The sequence below is a fragment of the Megalobrama amblycephala genome, linkage group LG6 (assembly GCF_018812025.1).
Source record: "Megalobrama amblycephala isolate DHTTF-2021 linkage group LG6, ASM1881202v1, whole genome shotgun sequence".
Classification (NCBI taxonomy): domain Eukaryota; kingdom Metazoa; phylum Chordata; class Actinopteri; order Cypriniformes; family Xenocyprididae; genus Megalobrama; species Megalobrama amblycephala.
In genome coordinates this window covers 39,973,283-39,992,270 of record NC_063049.1, presented here as the reverse complement: position 1 = coordinate 39,992,270, position 18,988 = coordinate 39,973,283, and the positions used below count along the sequence as shown (strand labels likewise).

The 18,988-nt window shown below is 36.6% G+C and overlaps 1 protein-coding gene across 11 annotated transcripts in view; it reads left to right on the top strand.

The window, feature by feature from the left end:
• tns1b (tensin 1b) overlaps positions 1-18,988 on the top strand; it is a 320,941-nt gene that overhangs the window by 137,583 nt on the left and 164,370 nt on the right. For 8 of the 11 annotated variants that reach the window (XM_048194585.1, XM_048194584.1, XM_048194582.1 and 5 more), the window contains exon 3: positions 9,856-9,893. The exons of the other annotated variants lie outside the window; for them this stretch is intronic. In XM_048194585.1, the coding sequence (XP_048050542.1) occupies positions 9,856-9,893 (38 nt within the window). The remainder of the gene's footprint in view (positions 1-9,855; positions 9,894-18,988) is intronic. 11 annotated transcript variants of the gene reach the window in all.

The window sequence follows — 18,988 nt, the reverse complement described above, 5'->3', positions numbered from 1 at the left end:
TATGCTCATTAAGAATATAATTATTCGCAGTATCGCTATACTGAAGAGTGACGGAAGGAAAGATTCATGGACTTGGCATGCACAGACACAGACATACACATGACACTTTACCTTAAACAATTTCCCACAGCAGGTCTATCACGCACTGTTTACGTTTTCCCAGCCATCCATCATTGCCATTGTGATTCATGTACACACACACACATTACATAACCGCTCACTACAGCTCATTAGGGCTTCCTGAAGTTGCCACTCCTCTCTTGGAGCTGCATTAGTGAAATGAGATAAGCAGATTGATGAAGACGGCCGTTAATTTCTCCCTGCTGATAGACGAGCTCTGTGCTGAGTCTAACATCATTACTTTAATCAGCTAAAACTCCCTGTCTCAGCATGACCTTCCATTTAGTATGGAAGTAAACACACACTCAGGACTTCTTCCTGTTTGTACTTATTTCAATCTTTTATATTGCTTCATGAGAAACCAAAGCCTTTAGAAGTGTGTTGAGAAACTTGGTGTGAAATTGAAGGCAGCTCCCTCTAACAAAGTGTTTCAGTATGAAGGCGCCTTTTATGGGATCTGGTTGCAGAGCTCATTCTAATGCACCATAACGTCTGATGATCTACAATGGATGTTATTTAAACATCTCATTAGGCATTGATGACTTGCCATCTTTGTATACAGCTTGAGTAGGCAGATTTTTTCAGGTTTCAGCCATTATTTTGAATTGGATGGTCCAGCACCCCAAAATCTTTTGGAGTTAAACACACCAGTGATATGCTGCCACCTACTGGTGAGTTAAAGATCATTTGAACTTTTTTTTGGATCCTTGAACCATATGGGCTTTGAGGAAAGATTATGATATAATGTGCATTCAGGTGATTTTGGTCAGAATAAAACTGATTTATTTTGTAGTATTTTTAATATTTGGTGAGCTTAATTTGTGTTCTCCATGAAGAGTGCATGTTGCACATAATATGCACAATTAAAACTTAATTTGCAAAATTTTCTGGTTGGCAAAAAATGCATTAACCTGTCTCTCAACTTTTTTTTTTTTTGCTTTATGAAAAAAAATCTACATGAATCATTTGGGGGGTAATATAATAATAATAATAATCATAATAATAATAATATAATTTATTTTGCTCAAAAATGGTTAACGAGTAATAAGGGAGTCAAGGGAAAAAGTCTCTCTCTCTCTCTCTCTCTCTCTCTCTCTCTGTATATATATATATAAAACTTGTTAACCATTTTTGAGCTATATATATATATATATGCTTTCTGTCAAAAGCCAATATCATAATCAAAAAATTTATTTTGCTCATTTTAAGGAATTCATTTGAAGAACAGACTTATTTGATTTGATACAGACAACAGTTATATTAAATTATGCAAAAAAAAAAAAAAAAAAAAAAAAATATATATATATATATATATATATATATATATATATATATATATATATATATATATATATATATATATATATATATATATATATATATATATATATATATATATATATATATATATAACTTTTTACATACTGTATTTTGCTTCAGGATCTTTTGTCCACAAGCTGTTTCTTTGCATCTGTTTGCAGTATTCGTTTTTGCCACTAGGAGACAGTGCAAGAATATACATTTTGAGCCTTTAAATTGAGCAGAGATCCTCTTTGTGTCATGTTTATGGTGTTGGTTTGCAAAATAGAGCCCACCAACCACAATGTTGTCTGAGTTTCAGCTTTTTTTCTGAGAAAATTAATGAATATGCAGCTTCACAGACTAAGTAACCACTGTATGCTGTTCATTTCTTATATTATAACATTAGCACTGTGATCTACTGTAATGTGTGTTGAATTCAACAGCTGTTTCAACAAACGTGGCTGTGATTTATCCTGCGTTCCCAGGACTGAGTGTGGCTTTCGGAAAGCCTGTTGATTCAGTACTGCAGTTTAGTTAGACTTGGAGAAAAGCTTGGAATCCACACCAGATGAGCATCAGAGGGAATTGTGGGAAATAGTCCATACAGGATATTAAAGCTTAACAGCTGCACAGGGGGTTTGTTTCTTAGTTTACACCTGAAATCACACTTACTGTAGAAGAGTGTTCAGAATGGACAGGGTCACAATGATTGCAAAATAATATGTAGAGGTTAAATGGATGATTCAGTAATTTACAATTATTCCTCACTTTTTCACACATAATACAACATTAATAAGATTCTAATGGATTTCAGATTTCAGAATGATTTAGAATATTTAAACTATTCTTTGCTGTAGGACATCCATCCCTCCATCCATCCAATTATTTAGAATATTTAAACAATTATTTGCTGTAGGACATCCATCCCTCCATCCATCCCTCCATCCATCCCTCCATCCCTCCATCCATCCATCCATCCATCCATCCATCCATCCATCCATCCATCCATCCATCCATCCAATGATTTAGAATATTTAAACTATTATTTGCTGTAGGACATCCATCCCTCCATCCATCCATCCATCCATCCATCCATCCATCCATCCATCCATCCATCCATCCATCCATCCATCCATCCATCCATCCATCCATCCATCCAATGATTTAGAATATTTAAACTATTCTTTGCTGTAGGACATCCATCCCTCCCTCCATCCATCCATCCATCCATCCATCCATCCATCCATCCATCCATCCATCCATCCATCCATCCATCCATCCAATGATTTAGAATATTTAAACTATTCTTTGCTGTAGGACATCCATCCCTCCCTCCATCCATCCATCCATCCATCCATCCATCCATCCATCCATCCATCCATCCATCCATCCATCCATCCATCCATCCATCCAATGATTTAGAATATTTAAACTATTCTTTGCTGTAGGACATCCATCCCTCCATCCATCCATCCATCCATCCATCCATCCATCCAATGATTTAGAATATTTAAACTATTCTTTGCTGTAGGACATCCATCCCTCCCTCCATCCATCCATCCATCCATCCATCCATCCATCCATCCATCCATCCATCCAATGATTTAGAATATTTAAACTATTCTTTGCTGTAGGACATCCATCCCTCCATCCATCCATCCATCCATCCATCAATCCAATGATTTAGAATATTTAAACTATTCTTTGCTGTAGGACATCCATCCATCCCTCCCTCCCTCCTTCCATCCATCCATCCATCCATCCATCCATCCATCCATCTTTCCATCCATCCATCCATCCATCCATCCATCCATCCATCCATCCATCCAATGATTTAGAATATTTAAACTATTCTTTGCTGTAGGACATCCATCCCTCCATCCATCCATCCATCCATCCATCCATCCATCCATCCATCCAATGATTTAGAATATTTAAACTATTCTTTGCTGTAGGACATCCATCCCTCCCTCCATCCATCCATCCCTCCCTCCATCCATCCATCCATCCATCCATCCATCCATCCATCCATCCATCCATCCATCCATCCATCCATCCATCCATCAATCCAATGATTTAGAATATTTAAACTATTCTTTGCTGTAGGACATCCATCCATCCATCCATCCAATGACTTAGAATATTTAAACTCTTCTTTGCTGTAGGACATCCATCCATCCATCCATCCATCCATCCATCCATCCATCCATCCATCCAATGATTTAGAATATTTAAACTATTCTTTGCTATAGGAAATCCATCCATCCATCCATCAAATAAAAAAAAAAAATATCATAAGTAAATACCAAATATATCATAAATGCATCAAATAAAAAAAAAAAGAAGAAAATAAATTAAATTATCATATATAAAATAAATGAAATTGTATAAATTCATACATTGCAACCTCATAAATAAGCTATGTTTTCTCATGAGATCAAGTTGGACATTTCCTGTATGTCTGTTCTCTGTGAAATTGTGCTCATCACATGACTGTCTGATATGTCACAGACATTAAGGCATGTGTTAAACAGTGTTATCAATTATAATGCCAAAGTTTCTTCAACTGTTCCCAGCATAGTGTGTCCAGTGCAGAAAACAGCACACAGTTAATATTTACCCTGGTGATGTATCCAGTTGTCAGAATACTGTGGGATGCCTTGTGGTTTAACTCTAGAACTGTGAATGGGAGTACAGTGTAGTTGGTGCCTGTGTTGGCTGTTATGACCAAATTTTGGTGGGAAAATTAATGAAAAAGTGGCTGCAAAATTAATGAAAGGTGGTTTATGTAGCCTTGTATGCTCAAGTATGCATAACTTAAAGCAGTTATCTACCGTGGTATAGCAAAATCTCCAGCGTTTGACATTTGTTCCGTTATAGCGCCGAGCCCAACTGCTGAATGCTGCGGTACTCAGGGGAACCATTGGGTTTGAGAAAATGACCGTAGAATGTTGAAGTGGACTGAGTGTGTGTGTGTGTGTGTGTGTGTGTACGCGCTTGTGTTTGAGGAAACTCGTGGTCCGGCTCTGTGATTGTGCTCTCTGTGTAACCCGGCACGGCCCAGCCCTTTGGGACCACTGCTCTTTACAAAAGGCCAGCATGGGAAATGCCAACCCCGCTCCTCCTCCTCCTCCCCTCTCTTTCTGAACATTCTTAAGTCCTTGTGTCAGATATTAAGCAGCCCCCTCCTAATCCTCTTTCTCTCCCTACATCTCTTTCACACACCCTCCACCTCTCTCTCTCCTGCCGCTCTACAGTGCCCCAGTGTTTATACACTGAACATCTGAGTTCCTAACAAGGCAAACCCATGTACAGTCCCCACAATGCACTTTCACACCCAATATGGTAGTCCTGATCTTTTATTCTGAGCACAGGGCTCATGTGCAAAGAAACGTGCTGGGCAGCCCACATGGGGCACGTTTGTGTTTCTGTTGTGAAAAGAAACATGGCTGACAATAATAGATGTGGAAAAACAGTCGCACAGCAGTGAAGAAACTAGCAGAAATGCACTGGAAACACTTGGTTGTACATTTCACAAATAATTACAAAGGACCTGCAAGTAGAAAACTTATTTACAACTTCAAAAACAACATTAGCAGTGTGTTTGACTGTCTAGTATAGTTTTTTTTTAGAAAGTAGTGTATATTTCTGCTTGTGCACACAGTAAAAATACTTTTTCAAAGATGTAAATAAAACAAAGATTATTGGAGCATAATTTAAGCCAGGTTCACACTGTACAATTTTGGCCATGATTTGATCATCTGAGACAAATTGTGTGAATCCTAAAAGATTCCTCGTATCAAAAATCTGAAGCCTTTGATCATTAGTAGGGCTGGGTATTGATACAGATGTTCCGATTTGATTTGATTCGACAAGATCTTGATTTGCTTTGATTCATGATTTGATTTGATTCAATTCTCGATTTGATTCTCGATTCGATTTGATTCTTGATTTTCGATTCGATTCAATGAATTCAATGATTAAATTTTCACTGGCCCAACCACAGAAAATTATAATAAATAACTAAAATAGTTATTGTTTTTTGTTGTTTTTGTATTGTAATAAATAATTTTAGATGCCAGTAAAATTGAGCAATTCACGATTCCAATTTCAAAATCACAGCTAAAACTACTAACTAATATAAATTTCAAAGATTATTAAAAGACAATTAAAATAATAATAATTAAACTACAAGCAATAGCAAATAAATAAATACAACAGAACAAAGATACAAATGAAATTATCAGTGCTTTTAAGATTTTTCAGGTAGGTCTAACAGCAGTTTTCAGATACAGAAATTGAATAAAGTAATCAAATGTAAAAGTACACTGCATAAAATCTTCACTGTACAAATTAAATAAAGGGTTAATCCTTATTATAGTTACAAAAAAAGTTATTGAGTGAAGAGCAGTGAGTGATTTGTCATTTTTAGTTTGATTAACATTAAAAACAAAACAGCAGCAGAAATATTAGGCTGCTGTCACTTTAAGAGCTGCACAGATCCAATATAATGATACACATGCGGTGTCTTTCTCTACTGTTACGCTCACTTAAGCCATAACTGACTATGTTCACTAGGATACTCGCCAATACGGGCGTTTTGAGATAAATTTGTGTGAATTTGGCCACTTGAAAGAGAGTTCATTTTATTATTTGCACGCTGTCTGAGATGCACACAGAAATGATGATGACATCTAGTGGAGAAGACTATTAATAAGATTAACATGAATCAGATATTATGTTCAATGTTTGTGTAAATAAATACGTAAAAAAGATTGATTCGTGACTTTTGAGAATTGATATCAAATCAACCACATTTTAAAAAATTATTTATCGAAAAATGTATTATTTTGCCCAGCCCTAATCGTTAGATTGACATGTTCACCGACAGCCGATTAAAGGACTAGTCCACTTTTAAATAAAATGTTCCTGATAATTTACTCACCCCCATGTCATCCAGGATGTTCATGTCTTTCTTTCGTCAGTCGAAAAGAAATGAAGGTTTTTGATGAAAACATTCCAGGATTATTCTCCATATAGTGGACTTCAATGGCTTCCAAATGGTTGAAGGTCAAAATGACAGTTTCAGTGCAGCTTCAAAGAGCTTTAAACAATACCAGACAAGGAATAAGGGTCTTATCTAGTGAAACGATCTGTCATTTTCGGACAAAAATACAACTGTATATGCTTTATAAACACAAATTATCGTCTTGCACGTGCTTCCGCTTTCCGCATTCTTCAAAAAGCTCATGCCGTATGTCCTACGCCTTCCCTATTCTACTTACGGAACGAACGCAGCGCCAGTTCTGTTTTTTTTTTTTCTGTAAGTAGAATACTGTTTTAAGTCAGTTTAACTCAATGCAATTGTGTTTGAATGAGAAACTTAATACAATGGATTTTAATGAAAATGATTTTTTAAATAAACTGAACAGTATCATAATATTTTTTGTTTTGTTTTTTTGAGTAAAGGACCATGATAAATCGTACATTGTGCACCTGGCTTCACAGGAAAATTTCAGTATTTCTAATTCAAAATTCAAGATTCAATCAACCTGGTATCATGAAAGCATGACTGTTCTGTAGGTGGGCTAGTAGACTTTCTGACTCCCATATGATGTGTATCAGCCAGCCAATCAGATTGAAGCTAGAGATTTCAGGTGGATTTTGTCATTTTTGTGTGCAGTATGCGTCATGTAGTTATTGAACGGACTGTTCTGTCTGAAGATGAGACTGAGTCTTCAAAACATGGCTAAATATATCCAAATGCTTTAGAACATCTGTAACAAATTGTGATAAGTAAAGAGAGACATACCCGATCGTTGTAAAGCATAGCCTCGTTTTACTTTATTTTACAGCGACAATTCTCAGGAGCAATGCGGGGTTAAGTGCTTTGCTCTCAATGATGGCAGCTCATGAATCACCTTTTTCTGGGGTACATGTTCCTGTAGCTCAACTATTAGAGCATGGCGCTAGCAATGCCAAGGTCGTGGGTTTGATTCCCAGGAAACACGCAACCTGACAAAGTGATGAATGCACACCTTGTGAGTCACTTTGGATAAAAACCTTTTGGAACCTTTTGCATAACCAGTTCAGATTATCAAGCGTTAAGCCACACCAGAATGAAACGCTCATCTGTTCTTCAAACTGTCTCACATCCGACACACTCCCAAACAGGAGGATCACATGCAAATGAAAATATCCTGAAATGAAAAAGTCAATAACTATGCGGACCTGAAGCCAAAATAGAGGTTTTTTTTTTTACCACTCCTGAAAGGCTCCCATGTGTAATTTTCCCCTATTGAGACACTCACTACTTTTCTCAAAGACTAAACCAATGAGTTAACAAAATAAACACTGCAAATATAACGTATGCACAGAAATATGTGAAACGAGACTGAAAGAAGGCCATATTACATAAGGTACAGTCTACTCCAGGATAAACACATATTTTTAAAACTCTGCTTTGAAATTCTGAATTTTCTCAATGCCCTTTAGTTCACACTCTTAAAGGAATCATCTGAGACACAGTGGATTTGTGAGTAGTATGAGCCTCCAGTCCAGTGTTTTCATACTATGACCTGGATTTCGAAAGAGGCCGAGCAGGAAGACGGATACGGAGAGAAACAGGCTCTGCTCTAAAACATAGTTAGCTGCCTACATAGGGAGTATTTTAAGAGATCATATGCACATTCCCACCACCAAGGCTGTTTCAAAGGGTAGGCGGCATGACCGTACTGCTCAATATCTCATATAGTTTTGCTTATCAAATATTAATGCAGACTATTTGCAGTGGTGCTTATGGAATGTCCTAAATATGTCACTTAAGAGCTGCAGGAAAACGTTCTTAATCAGTATTTTGCCTTGTTCTGCAGGATGAAATTAGTTTTGAGAAGCAAAATTGTATAGTATGATATGAATATGCATCAATAATGATTTTAATGCGTGCAGGATTTTAATTTTCATAAACAGACCTCACTAAATTTAGTTAAAAATAACTTTAAAAAAATAAATAAAGAAAAGTCAGGTTTTGTGCTGTGTGAGGAAAAATCAGAAAACTGAAATGTAACCTTGTATGTAGGCACTAGGGCACTAGGTTTTAAAACAATTTTAGCCACAAAGATATAAAAGGTTGTAGTTTCTCTCTCTCTCTCTCTCTCTCTGGCATTAGACGATTTTGGGAGATATTAGGTGGGGCTTTGGAAACATTTCATCACCCTAGTCACCAAAAAACCCTCCTTGTGTAAAGGCCCTCTGTTGTTGAGGCTCTGCCCCCTCAGTGGAATGGCAGGTCAGATGTGAGGAACAGAGTGGGCACTGTGTAAGAAGAGCAGGGATGTTTGGGCCGCTGTTTGCTGAAGTGTGCTGTACCTGTATGAGCAGGGAGATGGATTGGAATGAGTCGAATAGGAGGTTCTTTATGTTCTCGAGGCCCCACAGACACTCTGAGAATCTATAACACTCTTTCGACTAGATCCGTTTTTTGAAAATGACATTTGAGTTACAATTATTTACTGAGAACAAATGTGATTTCCTTCAACAACAATGTAATCGATTTGGAATCTCTGTGTTTATTGCTAAAATTTCTTGATGTGGGTGTTGTGAAAGTTTATTTTATTTTATTTTATTTTATTTTATTTTATTTCCATCCAAATAGAGCTTTTGTCAGTATTTTGTCTAATAAATTGTCACAGAGTGTGAATTTAGCAAGCTAAAGTCTAAATATCATAAAATCTGACAATACAAGACCGTTACAACACAATACATTAACAGTTGCGAATGCACTACAGTGTTTATTACAAAGATTTGCAGAAGAATGGCATTTCTCATCCAGTTTTCTGCACTGGTGGTCTCTGACTCTGTCCAGAAATGATAATATAAACATTGAGGAAAAACTGGTCTTGGCAAACAGGTTTTGTTGTGTTGAGCAGCTTTACTTGAGTCATAGATGTCTGAGGGCTTTTTCTCCATTTTACATGAATCACAGAGGATGTTCATTGAAAACCCATAATGATCAACCACTAATCTGAATGATCTCTGTATGATCTTGTGGGGAACATGACCTCCTCAATGTCTGCGGTGGTTACAGCCATGCCTTTACTCAGCCACTGTGGCAAACAGAGAACCGGGATACACGGTCTGATGTGAAGGGTGCTGTGTAATGTAAATGTTATTTGACGGAGAACAGAGTAAACAAGTTTTTCAGCGCAAAAAGATGATTAAAATGTTTAAAAGAAAATGTTAAAAGAAAACAAATGAGAACCACATATACTGAAAAAGTAAATAAGTATTTTATTTTATTTTATTTTATGGCAAGAAAGCCGCCAACATCCTAGTTAGATCCTTGAGTCGTATAAAACAAAAAGTTTATGAAATGTACAGTTGAATTTCGAAAATAAGTATAAACATAATGTTTTTTTATTTGTCTCTTTGCAGTGTGCCGGTTAGCCTGCCACAGGAAGTGTGAGGTCAAGGTAAGAAACAAAGCATGCTTGATTTGTCATATTAGACACTATAACAGTGTAAAATGTGTTTCTTTTTAACAGGTGGTTATGCGTAAAAAAATTAATATCTGTAACATTGGAATTGTGATGTAAGAGACTTTTGCTTTCCAGAACAAGGTTGTGAGCCTTCAGAACTTCCCTAAATGGTTGTGTCTGCTTGTACAGGTTTGACTCCTTTTGTCAAATCCACAATCACATTTCTGTCTGGACGCCAAACAAATCTTATCACAGAAGACATTTTTTCCCCTTGATAGTGGACAAGCCCCTCAGGTTGAGGACGAGTATCGACATACTTGGGAATCTAAAAAAAAAAAAAAAAAACCTCTGCATGCTGTCCCAGGACATGTTTGACTTGGCCAACTCATTCCATGTCCGATAATACCCTCCCCAAAATTTAACCCCAGACTTTTCCTGTATGATAATGCCGTTTTGAAGGGTGTTTTGAGAGGGAGAGTGTTCAAGATTAGCAAATAGGTGGGGAGATTTTGTTCGGCTCTGTTCCAAAACCTTATTTTATGCCTACGAGGAAAATGCCATCTAAGGCAGCATCCCAACCTTAAATGGAACCGCAACTGATTTTGAACATTCTACATTGGCAGAAACTCAGATGGCATGTCTTAAAATTGATTTCAAAAGAGTTTGGTGTTGATATATTGCTAAACTAACAATGTTACACTTTAATAATCAAGAAATACTGAATATTGGGTACACATTTTTTATTAGTTTTTTTGGTCCACATGCAATGATACGATGTCAACATATGTATTTGCATACCTCCTGTTCGTGCATCATGACACATCATCAGCATGTTCTGTAAGGCTATGCAGAGTTGTAGACAGACAGTCACCGAGTGCCACAAACAAGAAGTCGCCTTTTATAGTTCCTCCTGAACCAAAACAATGAGCTTATGCTGCGTTCACACCATGTCGTAATTAAGAGATGGCAGCCTGTTTACGTTCATTATTATTGTAATGTTATGTGATTTGAGACATGAGGTAATTTAACACCGCTTTGCAGACTCTGCTCTGTGCACGTTTGTGTGTTTTGAAGGAGACGTGGCTTTGGAGACGCTCTAAAGGGAGGGTGGGATCTCATGCTTTCAAAGCTACTTGCTATTACTAGCCTCTCCGAAATTTCCTACCTTATCTTTAAATAAATTTTGTATTAAATAAATAACATTTTTTGCATACCCCTAGTTTGGATAGATTTTTTTTTTTTTCCCACTGAGCATGTCACAACGTGATACGGCCTCATAATTTGACCAAAAGAAGTTATGTTGTCTACATTTTGTAGCAGCCTTGGTGTCTACTGTGCCTTAAAATGCTGCCTACGTTGGCAGTTTGCTAGGTTTTTGGAACAGAGCATCTGATTAGTCCTTTCCATAATCTCTGAGCTCCATATGGCAGCTATTATTGTGTATATTGGTGAAGTGTGTGTGTCGGGCAACTAGCCCTACTAATGCTGTGCCACTTTTTGCACCCACAGGAAATTCCAGAGGTGTGAAGGGGTGCGTGTTTTTTAGAGGCCTGTTGAGTTTGCTTAACAGATCAGTGCATACCGGCGTTCAGAAACACTTGAGAATTTTGATGTGTGGTTTTTAGTAACTACAGGATGTCTTTGGGATGTTGTTCTCAAAGATGATCAAGGAAAGAAATAAAAACACCAGCATGGGTCATTTTGTTTGATAGATTGCGTCTGATTTGGGAGGACAGCTATGACACTCTGAAGCTCCCTTGATTAAACTGCGATTAAGACTCAAGATCTGTTTAGAGACGTGTAACAACTTCCCTCGCCAGAATCACTGAGGAATTTCCGACCCCATGATCCAAGAATGGATGCAATTCATTTCCTGCCATTAGATAAAAGATGAAAATGACGATGAATGATTCAGAGCTAGCCTTTGGATTCCTCCCGTTTTTTAAGTATTTATTACGGAAATGACTTTAGTCAGTGTGAAAGACTGTTTGCATTGAAAAAAGAGAAAAGTGAAGAGTATGAGTAAAGAAAAAAATCAAAGTAAAGAAAACATCTCTTCTGAAACAGTAAATAACAAGTAATATGTATAGAATTCATCTTTTTTTTTTTAAATTTATTCTGCTCAAGAAAGCCCCAAGTGTGCTCCTGGTGAGTAGTAGCAAAGACTTTATATATAGAAAGATGGTGTACTCGTATTATTATGAATGGGAAAAAGTGCAATGCACAATATGGCGGAATAAGTCCCGCTTTCTAAATAAGAGCAGGTCGCTGATTGATAAAGTCATCGTGTCACTGCAGATGCCTTTAGAAGCTCCGGTTCTGATAGAAACAGTCAAACGCACGCTTTTCCTATAGAGTCGCGAGCTTAGGAATGCACATACGCATTAGCTTTATCCAGCCTGAAAAATGCCTTTTTTGTCATGATTCAAGCATTTCAGTGCTTCCCACACATAGACTTTACTTGGGTGGGCCGCCCACGTATAATAACGGCCGCCCAAGTATATTTGGAGACACATTTTTGCTTTTTTTATTTTTATCCTCTTATACTTTTATATCCGCGCAAGATAATGAAGCCATCCGCGATCGATAAACTATTTGTTTCGTACCTGCTCGTTACGTGCACGTCAGAACTGTTTACTCCCGTTGACATTCCCACAGGCGCTGCATTTTGCAAAGTCACAAGGCGGCGCTGTTGCACGTTCTACAAGCTTGCGCAACAGCGCTTCAGTCTGCTTCAAAGTGATTCTTAATCAATGAAAAGCGCAGATTTATGCCAAGCGATTGCTAATGAACTCAAGTTGATGAATTATTACAAAGTCTACTTCATGGCCTTTATGTAAAATGTTTTAGACAATTGTAAGAATCTGAAGGATCAGCCTGCAATAGTACAGACATTTCAAAATAAGAGTCCCGGTGTATTTCGGACTTGTTTATAATTAAAAGTCACACGCTAAGTTTTTTCTTTTTCTTTTGGGCATTATTGGTATTTTGGTTACACAATAAATTGTATTTAATTTGATTTCCATTTAATTCATAGTAAACTGTAGTCTCCCCCACAGGAAGAAAAGACTAAGAACATTATTTGACACGTATATTATTCATTTTATAAATTTTACTAGTAAAATCTCTGTCCCATTCACTGAGAGAGACACTATATGACAGCAAAGAGAACATACGAAAAGGTAAACCATTTAAATGCTGTAATTTTGCATAATTTACTATGCATAATAATGCATAATATTAGTATGTAATTAAATGTAATATGCTATGTAATTAAAATTAATTTCAATTAAATAAAAATACTGTTAAAAATCACACATTATTTGTTTGTCACATGTAGTAGACCATTTTTGTGCCATGGGTAATAGGAGGATTTTTCGCCCGGCTACCACCGCAAGTATATTTCAAACCTGTGGGAAGCACTGCATTTAGAAAAAAAAATGAGATAGTTGTAGTCATTGGTGATTTCAAATATGAAATTTAATCAAAAGCTGCTTGGCAAACAGCTTTGGAGAGTTTGATCTTTCCCCATTCAAAGAGATAGGAGCTGCACTTGCATGCCAGAGAGGTGTTTCAAAGATGGCTGCCGAGTGAAATGACTTGTCTTAAAGGGACTGTGGTAGTATTAAGCAAAAATGTTCTGAAGTACACAATTGAATTTCTAAAATGTGAGAACATGATGCTTATTAATTATACTTCCAAGTTAAATGGGATATTCAATGAGGTAGAACTTGATTTTGTCTATCGAGAATTGATTAGACCGAGAAAAGTAGATGTGATATACCATAAGGTACTTGGTTGCTAGACGTGACGGGTTCGGAAAACAAGAGGGTTTTGCGATGTTAGCTGAAAAGGACTGTTGTTGTAGAGGCAAAGATTTTTTTTTTTTTTTTTTTTTAGTAAGGAACAGACAAATCTTTGCAGTAAGACCAGAATTGTCCATTATGAAAATAAATAGGGTCAATTTAGATTTCATGTTGACTTCCCAATTCAAATTCAGTTGAAATCCAAGCAATTTATATAATTCAAGACTTTGTCAGATGGACAGTTTCCAAAACCAACATGTTATTCCATAAATCTCCACATCCATATTTAGATAAGACGTGGCCGCTGCGTAACCTCTGCCACCAAAAACAAATGCTCAGACCATTTGCGCTGGCCAGACTTGGCAGCTAACTGGCTCTGGTCTGATGGAATGATGGAAGGAAGGAGACAAACGGCACACAAGCACAAATTTGACATTGCTAGCGGACGCATGCTAAAGAATTCTCCGACTGAAATACACACGAACATCTGAATTTGGTTCATTTGTTTAGTTGCACTGCAACAAAACAACAACAACAAAAAAAACAATAAAAATTCCTTGTAAAGAGTTTTCCAGTTTCTCTTTGGCTGTTTTTCCAGTAAAAAATATCTAAAAGCCCTTCAAACAAGATAAATTTACTCAAGAAACAACATTGCTTGACATATCAAGACTTATTTTCATAGATTGCATATGCATTTTGTCTTTTTTACTTATTAACTTATAAACATATCTGACAGTTGCAATAAGACAAAATACACTCATATTAAAGATATATTCTCTGAAAACAAGTCTTAATATCTTATGAAGAGTTGCTTCTCAGGTGAATTTATCTTGTTTAAAGGATTTTAGATACTTTTATTGGAAAGTTAGAAATTGTTTTGAAAGCTAAGAGAGCTGAGACAAAAAAAAAAGACAAAAAAAAAGCCTGCAGTCTCAGACAATAAGAGAAAGGCCCATCATAAATGTGTCTTAGATAACAGAAGGTTGTGCAGGTCAGACAGCTCCAATCACCACAAATTCACCTTCTCCACCGTCTCTTCTTCTCTCATTACTATTGCTCATTTCTGTCAACAGCGTAGCCTGGTTTCACAAGGGGTCGGAAATGACTGCAGTGGTTCACAGCGGGTTCATTGCGCACGGGCTTGGAACAGGTTTAGGCACGTCCGTGAGACTGGACTTGATTTGAATTCCAAAGGCTGGAAAATGAAGTGACAGTCTCTGGGTGATTGTAAATATAGGCAAGAGAGGTTAAGTGGGAGAGTAAATGAATCATTAGACTCAAAGGCCAGCCATGAACTGCAGAGAGCTAATGTGAGACGCCAGCGGCGAGCACGTGTGCAGAGTGCCAGTGCACCACAGGGAGAGGCAACATGTTGAAGAGGGCAATTACTGAAAATGCCAGTGAATTAAAATGTGTGAGAAACATCCAGTCAAAGACATCAGATGCAGCTTCATTGCATAGTCTGACATGTTTTCTTAAGGTGGAATGTTTCATTCCTGTGTATAATTAGTGTCACTAATGGGAATTGCAAAAATAATGACTATTGGTGGGGATTGACTGTGACTGACTCAAATCTTTTGAATCAGTTCATCAAAAGGATTTGTTAATTTATTCGTTTTGTTTAGGTTTAGGTTCATTTCATTTTTTTTTTTTTTTCATTTCAGTGAGTTGAATCTTTTGAATCAGTTCACTAATAAGATTTGTTTGATTTGTTTAGTTACCTGTTCATCAGTTTTTTTGCATGTTACAAATGACTCATTAAACCATCCACTCACCTAGATAGTGAGATGAACCTTTTGAATCAGTTCACTAATAAGATTTGTTTATTGATTTGCTTAATTACATGCTACGGGTTTATGAATGAGTCATTAAATGGTTCACTGAGATTTATTGAGTGACTTAAATCTTTTTAATCAGTTTTTCAAAAATACTTTGTGTTATGAGTGAGTCAATTAATCATTCACTCAACTGTATTCAGTGGCTCAAATCTTTTGAAGGGGTGTATTTGTTTAGGTCCAACTAATGAAATATTCCTTCACAATCCGCTCGAATTTCTCGAATGCTTGTTCTGTAGTCAATTGAAGGCAGGAAAGCAGTTGTACAAATGGGAGATGCTTCTTTGAACAATAAAATGTATTTGAATGGAAGTGAACAAGAATGTTTTGTTCTTATAAAAGACTCAAATAGGAGAAAGTATCAAAAAACTATACACATCAGCTTTAACTTGGGCCCCAAAAAGCTTGTTTTAGTTGGCAATGAGAAATATGATCGCAATGTGTAAGAACAATTTCCTACTCAACCTATGGGGCTACAGGCTGCAAATATCCTAGACTGCTGTGTACTGACTAGAAGATAAAGACATTAGTCTTTTTGGTCTATTGAGCAATACATCCGTATTTGGTAATATATGAAGGCTATAGAATGTCTGTGCTCTGATGTCGTTGTTTGTGTTCCAGCTGGTCTTTCCAGATCATATGCGTACTATATATAGAATCTGAAATGTCTATCCCTCCTACTTTGAATACATCTATGTCTTTGAACATACATGGCTAAATCATGGCTTCACGTATGTGAACACCAGGGGTCTCATTTATAAAGCGTGCGTACGCACAAAACGGGGCTGGAAACGTGCGCACGCCAGTTCCCACGCAAAGGTTGTGATCTATAAAAATAAACTTGACGGGAGAATGTGCGCACCTTTAAGCAAACTTTGAGCCGTGCGTACGAACATTTTGGAGACAGAGCAGTTTGGCGACACTGATGGTGAGCTGAGGGACTGACGGCAGATGAAGGAAAACCACTTTAAATCCTCATTCTGAGTCATAATCATAAATACAGTTCATGTCCACAATAACAGTTTAAATAAATAAAAGAATTATTTAAACTCGCTTTCATTTGATAAACATTTACATTAATATTACACTTCACTATTGCCGATAAGCACTGAAATTACATTACGCAGAAGTTAAACAAAAGTGATATGAATTCAGATAGTAGATGTGCTACTTTAGATCACTTTTCCTGTGACACGCTGTTTTAATGACAGCGAGGAGCGCTGGGAGCACAATAATTCCTCTTTAAACTAAACTGCAGATGGTATGACAAAATATTTTAGCGAGAACGATGATCAATGCACACTTAACTTCGATATTATGGAAGACACTGCTGGTCGAACGGTCCGTTGTCCAGTTTGAATAGGTCCAATAATAAGGTGTTGATGTCGTGTGAAGGATCTTCAAACAATTACCATTTGAAGGATATAATATGAGGAAAACGGTAAGATTTGCATGTTTTCTTTTTAAAATACTTTGTCAGTGACGCGCCGAGATCAGACGACTGCAATAAATAAGTAGGCCGATCTGTTTTCACTAAAAATAGCCTATAAACTTCCTAAAAGATGTGTTCACCTTATCAGCAAAACTGTATAAATTTGATTAGAATTGTTTAAAACTATTAAAATACTATTTGGCCAGTGGAAATGAATGAATCAGCTCTATTCTAAAACCTTTATCTTAAGTATTTTATATAATTTTGTTTTTATCGATATTTTGTAGGGGTGTGACGAGACAAGTATCTCACGAGACGAGACGAGACTCGAGATTGAGTTCACGAGACGAGACGAGACAAGATTTTTACACACTATTTTTAAGAAATCCTCAAATGGCGAAATACATGACTAGAAAAAATATTCTGCAGGTGTCTTTAAAATGTTTTAACTAATCATCTTGTAATCAATGTCATTTCAGTTCTACTTTCTGAGTATGAGTTATCATATGCAGTAAAAGACAACAATACTCAAGTACTGTAAAAGGTTTTGCCACTAACTCAACTGACTTCTCTTCTGTATGATTTCAGTCTCTTCAGACCTTACTGTACATGATTTATGAGCTTCTACAACTTTTGACCTCCTAACTGAACTCCTTTCCACAAACTGATCATAGAAATAAAAAATAAAAATGGTAACACTTTACAATAAGGTCTCATTTATTAACATTAACATATTAACCAACATCAACTAACAATGAGCAATATATTTGCTACAGTATTTATTAATCTTTCATTGTTAGTTCATGATAGTTCACAGTGCATTAACTAATGTTAACAAATGAAACCTTATTGTTTGTGCTTAATAAGATTAAGAGAAAACTGTTATTCATTTTTATGGTAACACTTTACAAGTTGAAACCATAATCGCACTCTCTCAATATTCAAAGTGCAAATAAGACCAAATTTTTCTTTGATACAGAGCTAAGAGATGGTTACAACTACACTGCCCAGCCTAAAATAGCTTTCATATTGAGAGATATTTGCATTCATCAGGGAGCTGCTTTCAAAATACGGGGTATTGAAATCACGCGTTTACTTTCACTTTCAGCGATCACGCATACTCTTTAAATATGGAGCGGCGGCGACCGTTATCCAACCGAATTAAATGTTTTTTATTTAAACACAAAGCAAAAGGACAGTGGAGGCGTAATGTAAACGTAGCAGTGGCATATTCTTTCCTAATCATCCTAACATTCTGTCATGGCAACATCACGAGACTACTTTTCGCCTCGACGAGAAATCTCGTCACACTTTAGTCTCGCGAGATCTCGTGACACGAGATCTCGTCACACCCCTAATATTTTGATATATTTATTCTAAAACATAAAGAGGATATTGGATGATCTTTATCAATATAATGTGGCACAAATGGCATTTATAATCCATATCTAATATTTTCCATTGTCTTGTACAACCCGTCTTGTACGTGGATGTCACGTGGATGGGAACGTGTATGGAAATGATATGCAGATGAGGTTATGCATAGTAAAACTAGGCGTCATAAGCTCCATATATGGTGATTTCGGGGAGGAGACAGGGTGGAGATGCACGTACGCACAATCTTCTGCTGACTGGGATTTATAAAGGGATTTGTGCGCAGGTTCTGGCGTACGCATGGTTTTATAAATCTGATTTTTTTTGTGCGTACGCAGAATCTAGCTTTTGCGCGTACGTACAATTTTAGTAGGGATCCTATGCACAGTTTTATAAATGGGACCCCAGAGCAGTAGAGTAAATAGTGGACTTCTACAACCAGTTTTATCTTTCACATCAGCTACTTTCATGGTGGAGCAGCATTTTGAAAAGAACGCTGAGCATTCTACTCTATAAAAAAAAAGATTTTTCTTAATAAAGTTCAAAATAAACAAAAGCTATACTGGAATACATTTTAGAAAGAAAATAAAATTTCAGTCTCTCTACTTTAAAATTTCACATTTAATTCAACATGTAACTTGC